The sequence below is a fragment of the Rhinatrema bivittatum genome, chromosome 3, assembly GCF_901001135.1.
Source record: "Rhinatrema bivittatum chromosome 3, aRhiBiv1.1, whole genome shotgun sequence".
Classification (NCBI taxonomy): Eukaryota; Metazoa; Chordata; class Amphibia; order Gymnophiona; family Rhinatrematidae; genus Rhinatrema; species Rhinatrema bivittatum.
This window is the reverse complement of record NC_042617.1, coordinates 204,103,163-204,120,087: the sequence shown is the minus strand read 5'-3', so window position 1 is coordinate 204,120,087 and position 16,925 is coordinate 204,103,163. Positions and strand designations below refer to the sequence as shown.

General features: G+C 44.0%; 1 protein-coding gene across 6 annotated transcripts in view; it reads right to left on the bottom strand.

The window, feature by feature from the left end:
* Positions 1 to 5,635: 5,635 nt before the first annotated feature.
* Positions 5,636 to 16,925, bottom strand: part of LOC115087221 — an 80,906-nt gene continuing 69,616 nt past the window's right edge. For 5 of the 6 annotated variants that reach the window (XR_003855460.1, XR_003855463.1, XR_003855459.1 and 2 more), the window contains 2 exons: positions 16,497 to 16,647; positions 5,636 to 7,011 (listed from right to left, as the gene is read on the bottom strand). Coding sequence is in view for 1 of the 6 variants with exons in the window: in XM_029594124.1 (XP_029449984.1) it covers positions 6,378 to 7,011; positions 15,550 to 15,578 (663 nt within the window). In the remaining 5 variants the exon portion in view is untranslated. Of the gene's footprint in view, positions 7,012 to 15,549; positions 15,663 to 16,496; positions 16,648 to 16,925 lie in introns of those variants that run through there. The other variant, XM_029594124.1, reaches the window with a different exon arrangement.

The window sequence follows — 16,925 nt, the reverse complement described above, 5'->3', positions numbered from 1 at the left end:
CAAAGCATCATATAATGCTGCTTTGCCTGTTAGTCCTCATTTACTCCTTCCTCTTCCATGGAAGAAAGCCCAGCAGAAGGTTTACAGATGGTTTCATCTCTATGTTTCTTGTACTCACAGGTCCTCTGTCTGGGTCAGTGTGTCACAGAAACCACTTAAGCCTAGTTAGGCTACCTACTCATAATGGAGCAATAGGTACAAGAGACTGTAGAAGACAATATACATGCTAAATAAACCTAACACTAATGATATGTGGCTGGCCTAATGTTTTCATGGTGATTGCCATCCCAAAAGAGTAACGTCTCACCATAGCTTCGTGTAGGACTGGCATCACAGTATACAGAGCTTGCCATAGCTGGTGGATTCTTGCTTGTCTCGGCTATGCCTTGGACCCTGTCCTAGCCCTCACATGTTGATGAGATATTGGCCTAGGTACGATGGAACTCCAGCAGGGCCTAGGACATGGAGCCAAGTGCTCTAGAATCACAAGTACCTCAGCTGCTTAAAGGCACAAGCTGAAGTTACAAGAATATACTTAATGTCATCAATCATAGACTCCTCTTCTTACAGCCTGATTCCATAGCTGAAATTCATGTGCATCTTAAGATCTCTACATGTATATTGGATGCATAGTATCACTTGGGCCTGCAAAGACACCAGTAATAGCACTACCTCAGCTGTTGCTGAGGCAGTGCTGACAGCAGATTGCTTACCTAGCAGCCCTTCATTTAAAGTGTTTTGGCAAGCACATGTCAAAGATAGTGGCAAGCCCAAACTTCTCACAGTTCATTGCCAACTAGCATATCTCATTGGGGTTGTACACCCTCAACATAGCTGGCCCCTACTACACCTAGCTAAGCAGTCAACTCTCATGTACAGATGGTGAGAGCCTTGGCCCTTGAGCTGTCACATTATTTATGTTAGCTGCTTGGGGAGGTTGCACTAGATGCTGATATGACTCTCTGAAGGCTGGATTGGAAATAGGATGCACTGATACCTTTACTTGTAGTAGAACGTCAGCTCAGAAAAGTAAAGCTCAGAGTATATTTAGTGATGACTACAACACTCACAACTCATGGAATCCAAGGCAAAGCTGTTTTATAAGCTAATAACCTAGCCTGGCATGTCACAGTTAAATACTGGGAAATATTGAGATGTGAGGGTACAGCAAGGCCCTTGGCCTGTCCAACTCAGGTCTAGTCATGGTGTCCTACTCTATGTAGGTACATAGAAAATAGGCAGAGTAGTTTGTATATTCCAGTTTGTAGTAACTGTTACAGCCCTTATCCTCTTTGTGGTGGGGAAACAACCTTGCAGAATGGTTATTTTCCAAGCAGAGTGGCCACCATTCATCTCTTTTATGATTTGAGACCCTTGCTTGTCCACAAGGCTGCCAGGACTGGTGGCCAACCTAACACACTAGCTGTCCTATAGGAAGCATCTCCTATGATGTTTGAGCATTTTGGACATTGTAGATACTGAGATCCAGGTAGATGTGTTGATAGACTGTCACTTATCAGCTCTGTTCATAGCATTAAGGCTAGAGAGGGTGTTGTCAGCTGATGACCTCATGAGCCTACACCCAGCCTCTATCTAAAGCCTGGCACTGTGCTAAATAAAGAAGATAAGGCCATCACAGAAAGATTAAATGATTTCTTTGCTTTGGTGTTTACTGAAGAAGATATTGGGGAGTTACCCATTCTGGAGAAGATTTTCATGGGTAAAGATTCAGATGAACTGAACCAAATCATGGTGAACCTAGAAGATTTGGTAGTTCTAATTGACAAACTGAAGAGTAGTAAATCACCTGGTCCAGATGGTATACACCCCAGGGTTCTGAAGGATCTAAAACATGAAATTTCAGATCTATAAGTTAAAATTTGTAAGCTATCATTAAAATCATCCATTGTACCTGAAGACTGGAGGGTAGCTAATGTAACCCAATATTTAAAAAGGGCTCCAGGGGCGATCCAGGAAACTACAGACCAGTTAGCCAGACTTCAGTGCCAGGAAAAATAGTGGAAAGTATTCTAAAGATCAAAATCACAGAACATATAGAAAGACGTGTTTAATGGAACAAAGTCAGCATGGCTTTACCCAAGGCAAGTCTTGCCTCACAAATCTGCTTCACTTTTTGAAAGGGTTAATAAACATGTAGATATAGATGAACAGGTGGACGTAGTGTATTTGGATTTTCAGAAGGCATTTGACAAAGTTCCTCATGAGAGGCTTCTAAGAGAAGTAAAAAATCATAGATAGGTGGCGATGTCCTTTCGTGGATCACAAACTGGTTAAAAGACAGGAAACAGAGAGTACGATTAAATGGACAATTTTCTCAGTGGAAAAGGGTATATATAGTGGAGTGCCCCAAGGATCTGTACTAGGACCCGTGCATTTCAATATATTTATAAATTATCTGGAAAGGTGGTGCATATAGGGAAAAATAACCCATGCTGTAGTTACACGATGTTAGGTTCCATATTAGGAGCTACTGCCCAGGAAAGAGATCTAGGCATCATAGTGGATAATACTTTGAAATCTTCAGCTCAGTGTGCTATGGCAGTCAAAAAAGCAGAATGTTTGGAATTATTAGGAAGGGAATGGTGAATAAAATGGAGTACGTCCTAATGCCTCTGATCGCTCCATGGTGAGACTGCATCTTGAATACTGTGAACAATTCTGGTCGCCAGATCTCAAGAAAGATATAGTTGCGATGGAGAAGGTACAGAGAAGGATGACCAAAATAATAAAGGGGATGGAACTGCTCCCCTATGAGGAAAGACTAAAGAGGTTAGGGCATATCAGCTTGGAGAAGATAAGGCTACGGGTTGATATGATAGAGATCTTTAAAATCATGAGAGTTCTAGAATGGATAAATGTGAATCGGTTATTTACTCTTTCGGATAATAGAAGGACTAGAGGGCACTCCATGAAGTTAGCATGTAGCACATTTAAAACTAAATGGAGAAAATTCTTTTTTACTCAACCCACAATTAAACTCTGGAATTTGTTGCCAGAGGATGTGGTTAGTGCAGTTAGTGTAGCTGGGTTTAAAAAAGGTTTGAATAAGTTCTTGGAGGAGACGTCCATTACCTGCTATTAATCAAGTTGACTTTGAAAATAGCCACTGCTATTACTAGCATCAGTAGCGTGGAATATACTTAGTTTTTGGGTACTTGCCAGGTACTTGTAGCCTGGATTGGCCACTTTTGGAAACAGGATGCTGGGCTTGATGGACCCTTGGTCTGACCCAGTATGGCAATTTTTTATGTTTATTTATTTATTTATTTATTATTTTTTTTATATACCGACATTCATCTCAATTGAGATATCACACCGGTTTACATTCAGGTACTGTAGGTATTTCTCTATCCCCAGAGGGCTTACAATCTAAGTTTTTGTACCTGAGGCAATGGAGGGTAAAGTGACTTGCCCAAGGTCACAAGGAGCGACAGCAGGACTTGAACCTTGGTCTCCTGGTTCATAGTCCACTGTTCTAACCACTAGGCTGTTCCCAGAGATATCCAGAGTGCAGGAGGTCATTCAGCGGCGGTCCGGAACCCCCGCTGAACGACCTCCTGCAGTCGATCTCCTGCCGGCGCCATTTTCCGTACGAAAAAGATTTGCGGCAAGAAATCGCTCCCGGAACCCCGCTGGACTCCCAGGAAACTTTTGGCCAGCTTGGGGGGGCCTCCTGACCCCCACAAGACTTGCCAAAAGTCCAGCGGGGGTCCGGAACGACCTCCTCCGTCGAATCGTTTTTGTCTATGGCCGCCGCCATTTTGCGGCGGCCATTTTGAAAAATGGCGCCGGCTGAAGACAACACGATTCTATTGAGGGGGCCGTTCCGGACCGCCGCCGTTCTGGACCACCGCCGGATCCCCAGGTAATTTAAAGCATTGGGGGGGGGGTTCGGGAGGGTGGGAGATTTAATTTAAAGGGTCGGGGTGGGTTTTAGGGGGTTTTAGTGTGCCGGTTTTCCTGCCCTCCCCCTTCCCCCGATTTACGATTTTTTAACGATAAATTGGGGGAATTGGTATTGTATCGTGGCCCTAACAATTTTTTGACGATTTAAAATATATCGGACGATATTTTAAATCGTCAAAAAACGATTCACATCCCTAATACAGATGAACAAGAATTAGGGTTCTATGTACTTTTTAAGTAGGCTTCAGACTAAAGACATATGTGATGCCAGCATTTGGTGATAGACCCATTGATTGGTCCGAGGTGCTATATCTTCACCAAGCAAGAGGCCAATGGTTTGTTATAGCTGCACTATGACATTCACATAGCTATATAACCTATTGGTCACCAACAGAGTGAAGACATAGCAACAGCACCTCTAGCCAAGCAGTTCTACACCTATTCCACCAGACAGCATTTAGAGGTGAACACTAGCTAAATAGTGGCCATCTCACATACATGCCCATTTCCCTAACTCTTAGTTAAGAGTATGCTCTTTGGAGAAGGCACCAGGAGCCAATTGTGAAGCTCCACAGTAAGGATTTTCCTGTTTTGCTCTTGCTGTCTTCCTTGGGAGCATACAATGAGCTTTCTGTGTAATGGCCTAGGCCATATGGACTTGCATAGTGCCTAGATGCAATGGCCAATCGCATTCCATCATGCAAGATTATGTAAATCCCAAACTTTTTACCTTGTAAACCCTTCAGACAAAAACCTCACAAAGAAATGAGACAGCAAGATAGATACATTTCAAAACATGAGACCAGTTTATTAGACAATTGTAACAACAGAATCAAAGTCACCGACTTTGGTAATCACATTCTGCAAGGACAAGAGATCAAATAGCATATGACACTGTAACAGAATGATCAGCACATTTAGTGTAGAACTGTATATACATAGTTATAAATGACAACATGACTTATACAGTAGTAGCACATTATCCTGTTCCAAAAATCATGATTACAGCAAAGAACATAGAAAGTAGAAATGACAACCCAATAGCTAAAGTGCAGCTCTAATGTTAAAGCTGATACCAGCACAACTATATGATGGTAAATAGGAGGCCCAGACAGTCCGTATTGAAAGAGTGCACTCAAAGTGGGGGGGCGGGGGGGGGGGGGGGGGCAGCCTACAGGCCACAGCAGCAAAATTCAAATAAAAGGCCCAGATAGTCCATGTTGAAAGAATGCATTCAAAGCAGTGGTGGAACACAGCCTAAGGGCCACAACAGCAGAGTTCAAGTAGAAGGCTCCAGGACCAGGCCTGGAGAGGGCAGCAAGGAGGCAGCAAGACCAGGTGATGACACAGCAGCATGGAGGAAGGAGTCCCAGGATATGACCCAGCAGCATGGAGGTAGCAGCAGGATGAGAAGAGACACCAGCAGCAGGAACAGGAGATAAGACATGATAAGAAGAGACACTAGCAGCAGGCCCATGACTCGAGACTACATCAAGAAGACAAGAGCTTAGAGGATTTAAGAAGGAAGCAGCAGGACAACGCATGATGACAGTAAAGCATCCTCATCAGCAAGCTGGCACAGGTACTCTGTAGTGAGGACAGGCCCATCAGGCTTCTTCCATCTATCTGGCACTGGAACTCTGTAGTGAGGATGCACTCAGTAGTTTTTCTTCATCTAGCTGGCACAGGAACTCTGTAGTGAGGACAGGCCCAGCAGGCTTCTTCCACCTATCTGGCACTGGAACTCTGTAGTGAGGATGCACTCAGTAGTTTTCTTCATCTAGCCAGCACAGGAATTCTGTAATTCATTAGTTTAAGAGAGCAGTTACAGACACTTTTGTGAAGTAGTCAATTAGTTTATTGTAGCAGCATAAGGTTTAATATGCTACAAATATTTATTTTTTTATTTTGGTTTTTGTTTATAAGTTTGCTACAGTTACACAGTGAAAAGCACTATAATGAAAGATAAACAGAAATTATATGCATTATCCATAAGCCAAATTTTCACTTAGTAATTTTGCAATGCCAAACTAATTAATCCAGATGAAAGGTAATTAGGCCAGTGTTATCTCACCCTTATCCAGTCAGGTCACACTCCTGCAGAAATCAGGAATCTATCTCAATATGCCTCAATACAAGAACTCTGTAGTGAGGATGAGCCAAGCAGTCTTCTTCCATCTAGTCAGGATAGGAACTCTGTAGTGAAGACTGCCCTAGCAAGTTTGAACAAGTCATCTTTAAGTGAAATGGAAACCCTTTAAAAGGATTATTACTTGGAGATGAGGCCTCACAGTCTCGACTTTTCCTCACCTCAACTTTTTGGTTGGTTGGGAGTGGAATTTGTTTGGAGGGCCTACCATTAGCCTTCCCAATAGCTGGGGAATGCTGTGGGAGTGGACTCGGGAGGATGGGGATGGCACTGGTGGAGGAACTGACAATATTTGAAAAAGTTACCTGACAGCAGATGTCAGGTTGTTGACAGAGGTGGCAATGGTGGTAAGGTTCTGTGTTAGGGCAGCTGTGTACACCTGCAAGGCACTGGTGGTCATGATGTAAGCCCTCTTCAAATGTACCAGATATGCCAGTACATGGTGCAGTTGAGAGGCTATGCCTCTTCTTAATGCTGTCAATGGTTTTGTGGACTGCTGTTCCTCTGCTACTGGTACTGTGGTGCTGTTGGAGTTGATGGTGTTGCAGGTGGAGGCTGAAACAGTGTCTGCGGGACCAACACTGGCATGTCTGGGCTGGTGGGCTGACCAAGCTTGGTGTCTGTAGGATCTTTCTGGGAAATGGGCATGCTGGAGCGAGTTGGGTACTGGGCAGCTTGGTCTCATATCAACAGGTTGGAGAGAGTAAGGTTCATGCCCAGTTATAGGGCTGAACCAAAAGGTGAGAGCAGATGTTGCTTTTCTGATGGCTGCTGCTGGAGCTGCTCCTCCTCCTCTTCCTCGCTCCACTGTGTCTGTGTATCTAATTGGAGGTTTGCAGTATGAGCTGCTGCTGCTGCTGCAGTGCTGGTCTCTGGAGGTGTGCTGCTGGTCATGGGGGCTTGATGGCTGAGACCAGCAGTTTCCTGGGTCAGAGCTGTGGAAACAAAGAAGAAGACCTAAGTATAAATGCTAAGAAGTTCATATGTAATGCTTGGCATAAGATATGTACTTTGCATCAATCCATCTATCTACCAATGTGAGCAACTTGTGACAAAATATGTGTAGATCTGTAGCAGACTAGACATTTATAGGTGGGGTGAACTTTCTGGCCCCAGCTCGTATGGTGTCCAGGGCCTCTTCCATCCCTGTTAAATCAGACACTGCTCCATGGCAGTCAGGATGATAGGGCAAGGGGATCCTCCTCCTGTCTGCCGGTGATACCTGTTCCTGTTTTCCACCTTGGTCTTGAGCTAGGCATTTATATCGCAGTAGTGGTGTGCCACCTGCTCTCCAGTCTTCCTTATTCCACTGTGCCAGGATATGGCCTGGGCAATGGTGCGCCATATCTCTTGCTTGGCAAGCCTGGATGGCTTTGTGGGGACGTTTTCCAAAGAGCAGACTATAGTTCTCAAGGACCCCAGTGATGAGCATCACTTTGTTCTCAATGCTGAAGTTTAAGGCCCTTAGATGAGGCATCCCTAATGCCTAGCTGCCAGATGATCGGGTTGCCACTTCTAGAGAGGTATCACTATCCTTGCTCTTACTGTCGCTCCCACTCCCCCTCCCCTCCCTTCTTCCCCCCTCCTTCACCTGTCCTGCAATCTCCCCTCCCTACTGCCCACTTTGTTTATCCTAAGCCTGCTGTCCTTCACCCACCACACTCGCTTGTCTATCCTCTTCCTGCTCCCACCTCCTCCTATTCCTTCCCTTCTCCCTATTTCTACTCATTTCCCTGTCCTTACTAGGGATGTGAATCGTTTTAGGACGATTAAAATTATCGTCCGATAATTTTAATATCGTCTTAAACCGTTATGGAACACAATACAATACAGATTCTAACGATTTATCGTTATAAATCGTTAGAATCGTGAGCCGGCACACTAAAACCCCCTAAAACCCACCCCCGACCCTTTAAATTAAATCCCCCACCCTCCCGAACCCCCCCCCAAATAACTTAAATAACCTGCGGGTCCAGCAGCGGTCCGGAACGGCAGCGGTCCGGAACGGGCTCCTGCTCTGAATCTTGTCGTCTTCAGCCGGCGCCATTTTCCAAAATGGCGCCGAAAAATGGCGGCGGCCATAGACGAAAAAGATTGGACGGCAGGAGGTCCTTCCGGACCCCCGCTGGACTTTTGGCAAGTCTCGTGGGGGTCAGGAGGCCCCCCACAAGCTGGCCAAAAGTTCCTGGAGGTCCAGCGGGGGTCAGGGAGCGATTTCCCGCCGCGAATCGTTTTCGTACGGAAAATGGCGCCGGCAGGAGATCGACTGCAGGAGGTCGTTCAGCGAGGGTTCCGGCGCCTCGCTGAACGACCTCCTGCAGTCGATCTCCTGCCGGCGCCATTTTCCGTACAAAAACGATTCGCGGCGGGAAATCGCTCCCTGACCCCCGCTGGACCTCCAGGAACTTTTGGCCAGCTTGTGGGGGGCCTCCTGACCCCCACGAGACTTGCCAAAAGTCCAGCGGGGGTCCGGAAGGACCTCCTGCCGTCCAATCTTTTTTGTCTATGGCCGCCGCCATTTTTCGGCGCCATTTTGGAAAATGGCGCCGGCTGAAGACGACAAGATTCAGAGCAGGAACCCGTTCCGGACCGCTGCCGTTCCGGACCGCCGCTGGACCCGCAGGTTATTTAAGTTATTTGGGGGGGGGTTCGGGAGGGTGGGGGATTTAATTTAAAGGGTCGGGGGTGGGTTTTAGGGGGTTTTAATGTGCCGGTTTTTCGATTTTTCGATTTTTCGATTTTTCACGATTTTTAACGATTTTTCACGATATTTTACCCCCCCAAACGGCAAAAATACGATTCCCTCCCCCTCCCAGCCGAAATCGATCGTTAAGACGATCGAGGACACGATTCACATCCCTAGTCCTTACTTCTACTTCTCCTTCTCCTATCACTCCTGCCTACTTCCTCCCTCCTCCTCTCCTCCCTTCTCTTCTCATGCCTCTCCTCTCTTATCTCCCCATTCTCATGCTCCATCCTCTCCATCTCCTCACCATCACTCCTCACCACTACCATCACCAGCACTCCTCATCACCAACCCCACCCTCATTCCTCACCAACACCACCACTCCTTCTCTAGCACCCAAAGACAGACAGACAAACTTGACAAAGTAAGAAAAACTTTCACTCATAGCTCAAGACAAGAGAAAAAAGGAAAGGGAAACAGATGAGAAACAATAAACAGGACACCTCACTCAGAACACACAAAATACCTCCACTGACCTCCAACCAACTACCAACTCACCTCCTCTCTTCCCTCACATGCCTTTAACACCCTCAAAGAGGCAGATGCAGGAAGTATATATAAACAAAAAAATCTATGTGCAACATGTAAAATGACGCACAACACATAAAATGATGCACTATGTGCTACAGCATCCCGTGACACACTAACCTACCATGAGCTGCGCAACTTTGTTACGTGATGCGCTAAATAAGATATTTCATAACCACACCCCTTTTTTTTATCACAGTCACTACTGTGCCATATTTCTGCATTATTTATTAGAGATGTGAATCGTGTGCCGATCATCTTAACGATCGGGTTCAGCTGGAGGGAGAAAAAAATCTGATCACTGGAGATGTGAATCGTAATCGGTTCCGATTACCATCGTTAATTTTTTTTTAGTGAGGCCCGACCCTTTAAAATTGACCCCTTACCTTCCCCCACCCCCCCAAACCCCCCAAAACTTTTTACGAGTACCTGGTGTTCCAGTGGGGGCGCGGGGACCAATCTCCCGCTCTCGGGCTATTGGCGCCATTTTGACTGCCACTCAAAAATGGCGCTGATGGCCCGATTAAAAAAAACCCCACCCGACCCTTTAAAGATGACCCCTTAACTTCTCCCACCCTCCCGATCCCCCCAAAATATTTTTAAATTACCTGGTGCTCTAGTGGTGGTCCCGGGAGCGATCTCCCATTCTCGGGCCGTCGGCTGCCACTCATAAAGATGGCGCTGATGTCCCTTTGCCCTTACCATGTGACAGGGTATCCGTGTCATTGGCCCGCCCCTGTCACATGGTAGGAGCACTGGATGCCCGGCGCCATCTTTAAAGATTGGATTGATGTATATGATTGGAGTGACATCCTGTCACTCCAATCATATACATCCTCCTTAAAATCCATAAGTCAATGCAAGTTCTACCAAACCACCCTACAGTTGCAGAAATTGTCTCTATTTTAGAGACATTGTCAAAGTTCACTGATGTGTTTCTTAGACTCTTTGTACAGAAAATTCCTTCACATGTGCAGGATTCATCACACATTATAAATATGTTGAGATCTAATAGATGTAATGTTGATGATGTTATGTTAGAAATATTGGACATTGAATCATTGTACACAAACATCTCTCAAATGGAAGCTATCAACATTATCAGGGAGACATTAAACAAGAGAGAGAGAGAGAACAACCTGAGGGTTACTACGGAATTCACTGTTGAACTTGCAGAAATAGCACTGACAAAGAATTACTTCAAATTTCAGGACAACTTTTAGCAACAAATCAAGGATATGGCCATGGGAGCTGCCATAACCTGGATATTGATAATCTATATGTGGCTGATTTTGAAAGGAAGTTTTTTTTACTAACTATGCCTTTAAAAACTATGTTAAATTATAAAAAAGGTACATACATGATATCTTGATTTTATGGAAGGGGATTCGGAGCAGCTGCAGGAGTTTTATGATTAGCTCAACCAAAGGGATCCTAATTTGAAATTTCAAATGAATGGTAGTTATGTTGAAATCCCAAATCTAGATATACTGATTGGAAAGGATGCAAATGACAAGTTCTTTATCACAATTTATAGAAAACCTACTGATTGTAACAAGTTATTACATTTCCAGAGTGAACATTATAGATGTTTAAAGGAAAATGTTTCTATTAGTCATTTTTGTGTCTTAGAAGACTGTGCTCCATTGGTGATGTGTATAAGGGTTAAGGAAATGAGGCAAAGATTTATGTTGAGAGTATCCTGAGCAATGTATTTCTCAGGGTTGCAAATAGGCAGTACAGAGTGAAAGGAATGTATTATTAAAAAAAAAACCAAAAAAAAACCAGACAAAAGAAGTAATGATAAAGCTGTATGTTCATTGGAATTTTCACATTTTGCAACAGGCATCAGTAAGATATTACATAAACATTGGTACATCATTCATGTTCTAGATTGTTTCTCAAATAAGGACTATCTTTTCTCCTATAGAATCATAGAGACATGTTTGTTCATTCAGCATTAGATACAGAAAGTAATGTTATCGAAAGGAAATCCTATGGGCATTTCAAATGTGGCGGTTGTTCACTCTGCCACAGATGCTACAGACTACAATTTTTGTTGATCCTTTCATTTAAAACTTTTAAACAAAATTTCAAAATAAGTAATACAGAAATATAACCCAGTATAAATACAGTTACATAAAGAAAAACTCAAGGGAAAATACAGTATTTGAGACGAAAAATCTTCTAAGTACAAAGGAAGGGTGAGATCTGGGGATAATTGTATCTGATGATCTTAAGGTGGCCAAACAGGTAGATAAAGCCATGATAAAAACCTGAAAGATGCTTGGCTGCATAGGGAGAAAAATGGTCAGCAGAAAAAGAGAAGTAATGTTGCTCCAATATAAGTCCATAGTGAGGCCTCACTTGGAATGTGAATAATTTTGGAGGCTGCATCTTCAAAAGAATATAAATAGGATGGAGTCAGTCCAGGGGGTGTTTACTAAAATGATCAGTGGTCTTTGTTCTAAAGTGAATGGGGATAGACTTAATATCTAAACAACTACTCACTAGAGGAAAGGCGAGGTTTAGGAAGATATGATAGAGATATTCAAATATCTCAAAGGTTTCCATGTACAGAAGGTGAGGCTTTTTCAATGGAAAGGGGACTGTGGAACAAGGGGTTATAAGATGAGATTGAAAGGGGGAAGACTCAGGAGTAATCAGGAGATATTTCTTTACAGAGAGGCTGGTGGATGTGTAGAATAGCCTCCCAGTGGAAGTGTTAGAGACAAAAACAGTATCTGAATTCAAGAAAGCACAGGATAAATATAGGGGATCTCTAAGGAAGTGATAACAATTATAATGCTGAATTAATTGGATGGATGGATGGGCAGGCTAGATTGGCCATATGGTCTTTTTCTGCCATTATGTTTCTATGCAGGGCCCCCATAAACTATCTATTTTGTCTATAGGTAAAAGCAGCCCTGTGTGAGACCTACAGCAGCATCATATGAAAAGACACTGCCTATATGCAGCTTAGCAGGAATACTTTTTAAAACTTCCAAGTCAAATCATCCAGGAGTCAGATTTACTCCATGAGCTGGGGTTGCTGCAGAGGTAGCATTCACAGCCCCTGAGAAGAGGAAGTTGCAGTTCTGCAACGATGATACCCAGTAGCTGGATGTAAGGTCATGATTGTATGATCACTGTCTAGGACTGTCATTGTGATGATTGGGCTATGTGCGTGGGATTAGATAGATGGGAGGGGGGGGGGGGGGGAGATCCCTGGTTCGTTGCAAATAAAGGCTCATGGTGCCATATCCCAACTGTGGTTCTGATTGAGCTGGATGCCCAAAGCAGAAGAAGGAAACTGCTGGGCACAGAAAAACAAACAACTTTAAACCTAAATTTTCCTCACAAGTGATATAACTTAAAACCAAAAAGTGATGCTTTGTTGTAACTGGCCACTGTATTACCTAATATTTTCTCTATTAAAAGTGGCAGTAACGATTCCACACATTCTAGGGATTGATAATGGTACTCAAAGCAAATCCTGCAGTGCTGTCTTTCCTCCTCCTTTGGGCATCTATGGAGGGCCTATTTGCATACTTTTACCTGTAGCATGATGAGGTGTTTTTGTGCTCAGGGTTTGGGCTGTGGTTTGGAATTACATTTGCATTTTCAAAAGTTGCATGTAATTTTTCTTGCACAATTTAGGAGGTGTAAATGCATGTGGATAGTTTTTCTTACATAATTCCCAAAGGGAAAATACGCACATACTTTCTCTTTGAAAATTAGTGTAATTTGTTAGGTTGATATTCAAAAGCCATTTAGATGGATAACTGAAAAGTTATCCATCTAAATGGAAAAACAGCAATATTTATCGCCATATGTGGCTACATTCTACTGGAGATGGGTGGGAAGCATTTTCGAGAGGAGTAGAGTTAGCTAACTCTGGTCGTGCCTTAGGGCTAAAGTTAGCCAGACATACTGGTCCAGCTAACTTTAAGATAGCCAGGTACATTTTGCGGTGTGGCTGTGCCGCTAAATATCCTGGTTAAGTTAGCCAGTTAGGTGTATCCAGCTAGCTTAACTAGCCACTCCATGGCTGAATATCGTCCCCTGTGTGTTAAGAGTACCCTCAGACTTAATACGAATGCGCACAGTTATAAATGACCACCATACAGTATATATGAAATTAATCTCTCTTCAGCTTTCCATGTTGTGTGCCATGCTGTGACTTTTATTTCTAGCCCCTAGAAGAATCATTAAGCTCAAAGTTAAGGTCTAATTCCTCTATTAATAGATCAGAAAACAGATGGAAAGCTGTACACTGCCTCTTTATTTGGTGATGGCAAATAAAAATAGCAATTTGTGTTGTTAGATGCTCCCCAGTTACAATGTGCACAGCAGTATTCAGGCATTATCACATTAATGCAACCATTATCTTTCCCCAGAAGGAGTCTTGGTTGGGTAATTTGAACAGCAGTAAAGACAAAAATCTCATATTTTTTAATACATAGTTTGAAAAAAAAGATGAGACAACTGCTTCTCAAACCACTTTTCCTCATGCCTTCTTTGAAGAAGTAGCCCCTGCCAGCATTTTGAACTCTGAGAGTTCCCTCCTTTTCAATTGCTCTCTGGTGAACTAGCAGTGACAGCTTTACAGTCAAGTATTTCCCCCTTCAGCATGTCTTCCTCTGTTAAAGGTCTGCCACCCTTAGTTTCTGTTTGGTTTTGGAGGGGGAGTGAGTTAGATTTTGTAATCTGGGCATTGTTCATATGGAAGTCCTAACAAAGAAAAAGGTATTTTCTGCATTGTAATTCTACATGGACATCTGAGGGTTAATCACCCTCAGCAGGCTTTGGAAATGGTAGAAAATGGCTAACAACCCCCCTCCCCCCCACTGCCCCACCGCCCCCCCCCCCCCCCTCCCTCCAGATATTTTGACCACTTGGTCATAAATAGCACAGTTCAACAGTGCAAGAAATCATACAGACTGTGCAGGGAGACATAAAAGCACTGAATTATGTATTAATATGTCAAATAAAAAGAACAGGCACTAAAGAAATACTGTAGGAAAAATAAATAAAACAACCATTAAAAGGAGCACATCCCATTTGGTCAGTGCACTAAACATAAAAACAAAGAAATGCATCATTTAAAAGTCAAAACCGTTTTAAATTTTATTACTGATGTTATCATTGGAAATCATAAAAAGGTGTGGCCATCCCACAGGCTGGAGGATTGATTTTATGTCTGCTCACATCTAAATCAGTGCTGCTTCTCCACAGTCTGGAGGATTAAAAGATCTATCCAGTTACTTAAATTAAATCAGATCTTAACTTGTTCAAAAGGGAGAATGTAGATGGAAATACTGATCTGAAATAGCCCAGTTCTCATGTCAGAGTTATTTTCTCTAATTTATTTGAGTCATGTGACAATGCTCAGCATGATGCCGATGTGATTCAATGTATAAAGGTTAATAATACATACATATGTCATCACATTTTTTTAAATTATATCATATTTTATAGAAATATCACAAAAAAAACAAGAGTATGAGAGATTCTACAGTATATACAGTTCCAATTAGTGGGTATGTAGAACAAAGAGTCTGTACTATACAGCTTTCTCAGGTGAACAGAAATACATATTGGGGCACAGCCAAATGTTCCTGGACTCAGACACTTGCTCTACCACCCAGTGAACAAAGGTATTTCATTTGGAAGTGGACCCTTGCCCTGGAGCAGTGGAGAACGGCTCTGTGGTAGGGACCAGGAAGCACCTGCCCCAGGGGGCGGAGCACAGGAGGAGACAGAGACTAGGATGAGCTTCACCACTGGAAGCCCGCGGTCCCCCCGGGTGGAGCCCACAGGGACCCATTCCGGTCACCACCCACCAGGGCCCATGGGCTGAGTAAAATGCCTTTCAGGAGCCCAGCCAGGAGAAAGCCCCAACAAAGCAGGCAGGCCTGCAGCACCCTGGACAGCTGCCAGAGCAGGAGGCTGTGCCAACGCAGCAGATTCCGCTCGAGCAGGCACCGCACCGGGCTCCCTCAGGTAGGACCCCGGTCCTGCAACTCCTCCCCCGTCGGTCCTGACTGCCGCTGGAGCGGCATGCCTGCGCGATTGGCTTCTCAGGGCCCGACCCCCCGATGCTCCCCATCCCAGCATGATGCTTCCCACGAGCAGGCACTGCGCACAATTCTTCATTTCCTCCCATCCTCAGCGGCCCGCTCAGCAGCTCACTCACTGCGGGGATCCCTGCCATTGTGGCAACATCCCCGACTGGCCCGGCTGCCAGAGGACCTCCCTCCATCGAGCCTCCGATCTCCTCTCCCGCAACTGCAGCTTCCTCCGACTCCATCTCCATGGCGAAACAGCACACCTCAGGTCAGCACTGCTTCCTCAGAGAAGGCAGAGAAGTGGCCACAGCAGCAGAAAAGGCACGAATGAGCATTTGCGCCATTGCTAATGTATTCCCCACTTCAGTGCCTTCACTGTTTACAAACATTCCCCCTCCCCCAGCCAATGAGGACTCTACCTTCAAATTTAAGCTTCAGCAGGAGACAAATGAATTGTCCCCTGCTCACAGTCCCCCCCCCTTTCCTTCCCCCCTCAACTAATCTAAGGTCCATAGGGAGCATTGCTCCCTCCCTTTTCCTAACTCCCTCTCATCTTCCTACCCCTCCCCCCTTTACCACTTTATTTGACACCGAGCCAGCTGCCTCATGAGCCTGGCACCTATTACATTGGCCACGCAGGCAGGAGCCCTGCTTAGCCCTCCCAGTTTTATAGTAGTGCACACTAAAACCAAATCCCAGCTGCCATTTCAAAAATAACCCCACTGAACTTTCTCTCACCACCATGGGCTCCTCTGGACTTTCCCTTATCATAATCAAAAACTGGCTTGAAGTCATCCTCAGTTGTTCCTACCCCACATGTGCCATTTCTCATAATTGCACCAGGCTTTTGAAATTTTCCATGCAGAAAAATGGCACCACAGGAGGTGGAAGAAAGGACAGGAGGGCTATTGAAAAATAGAGAACATTGGGGGTTTTTCTGTTTTGGTTTTTTTTAACAGCAGCAGTGCACAAAATGAAAAATAAACAACATTTTTTTTCTTTTGTTTCATTTCAAAAACAAAACAAAATCATAAATATTGATGTTTCCTATTTCGTTTCAGATGACAGCACATACCTATTGTCTAGATCCATGTCAAGAGCTGCAAGAGCCACTCCAGTTTGGATAGCATTACATGCTAAGACTTGGGCTTCTGCTCTTCAGGTCCACACATTCAAGATATTATAATCGTGAGCAGATTAGCCTTTGCTGTTGGACATTGAAGCATCTACTTGGCAAAACAAGCCACATAGGAAACAGGTGAGGAATAACAGGGAAAAGATCACACAGAGATAATCATCAGAAACAAAACCAGACACTATAAGACACTTCCTAATTTATGAAGAAAGTGACAGGTTTCCCCTAGCTTAATCATCCTTCAATTGTGCAATTTGTCTCAACTAGTTTTATTTGATTGTTTATGCTGCTATAATATAATTTTATGCTGTTTTAATATAATTTCCTTCCTCTCTACATCTAGGTGCTCTTGGCTACATTTATTTTAGG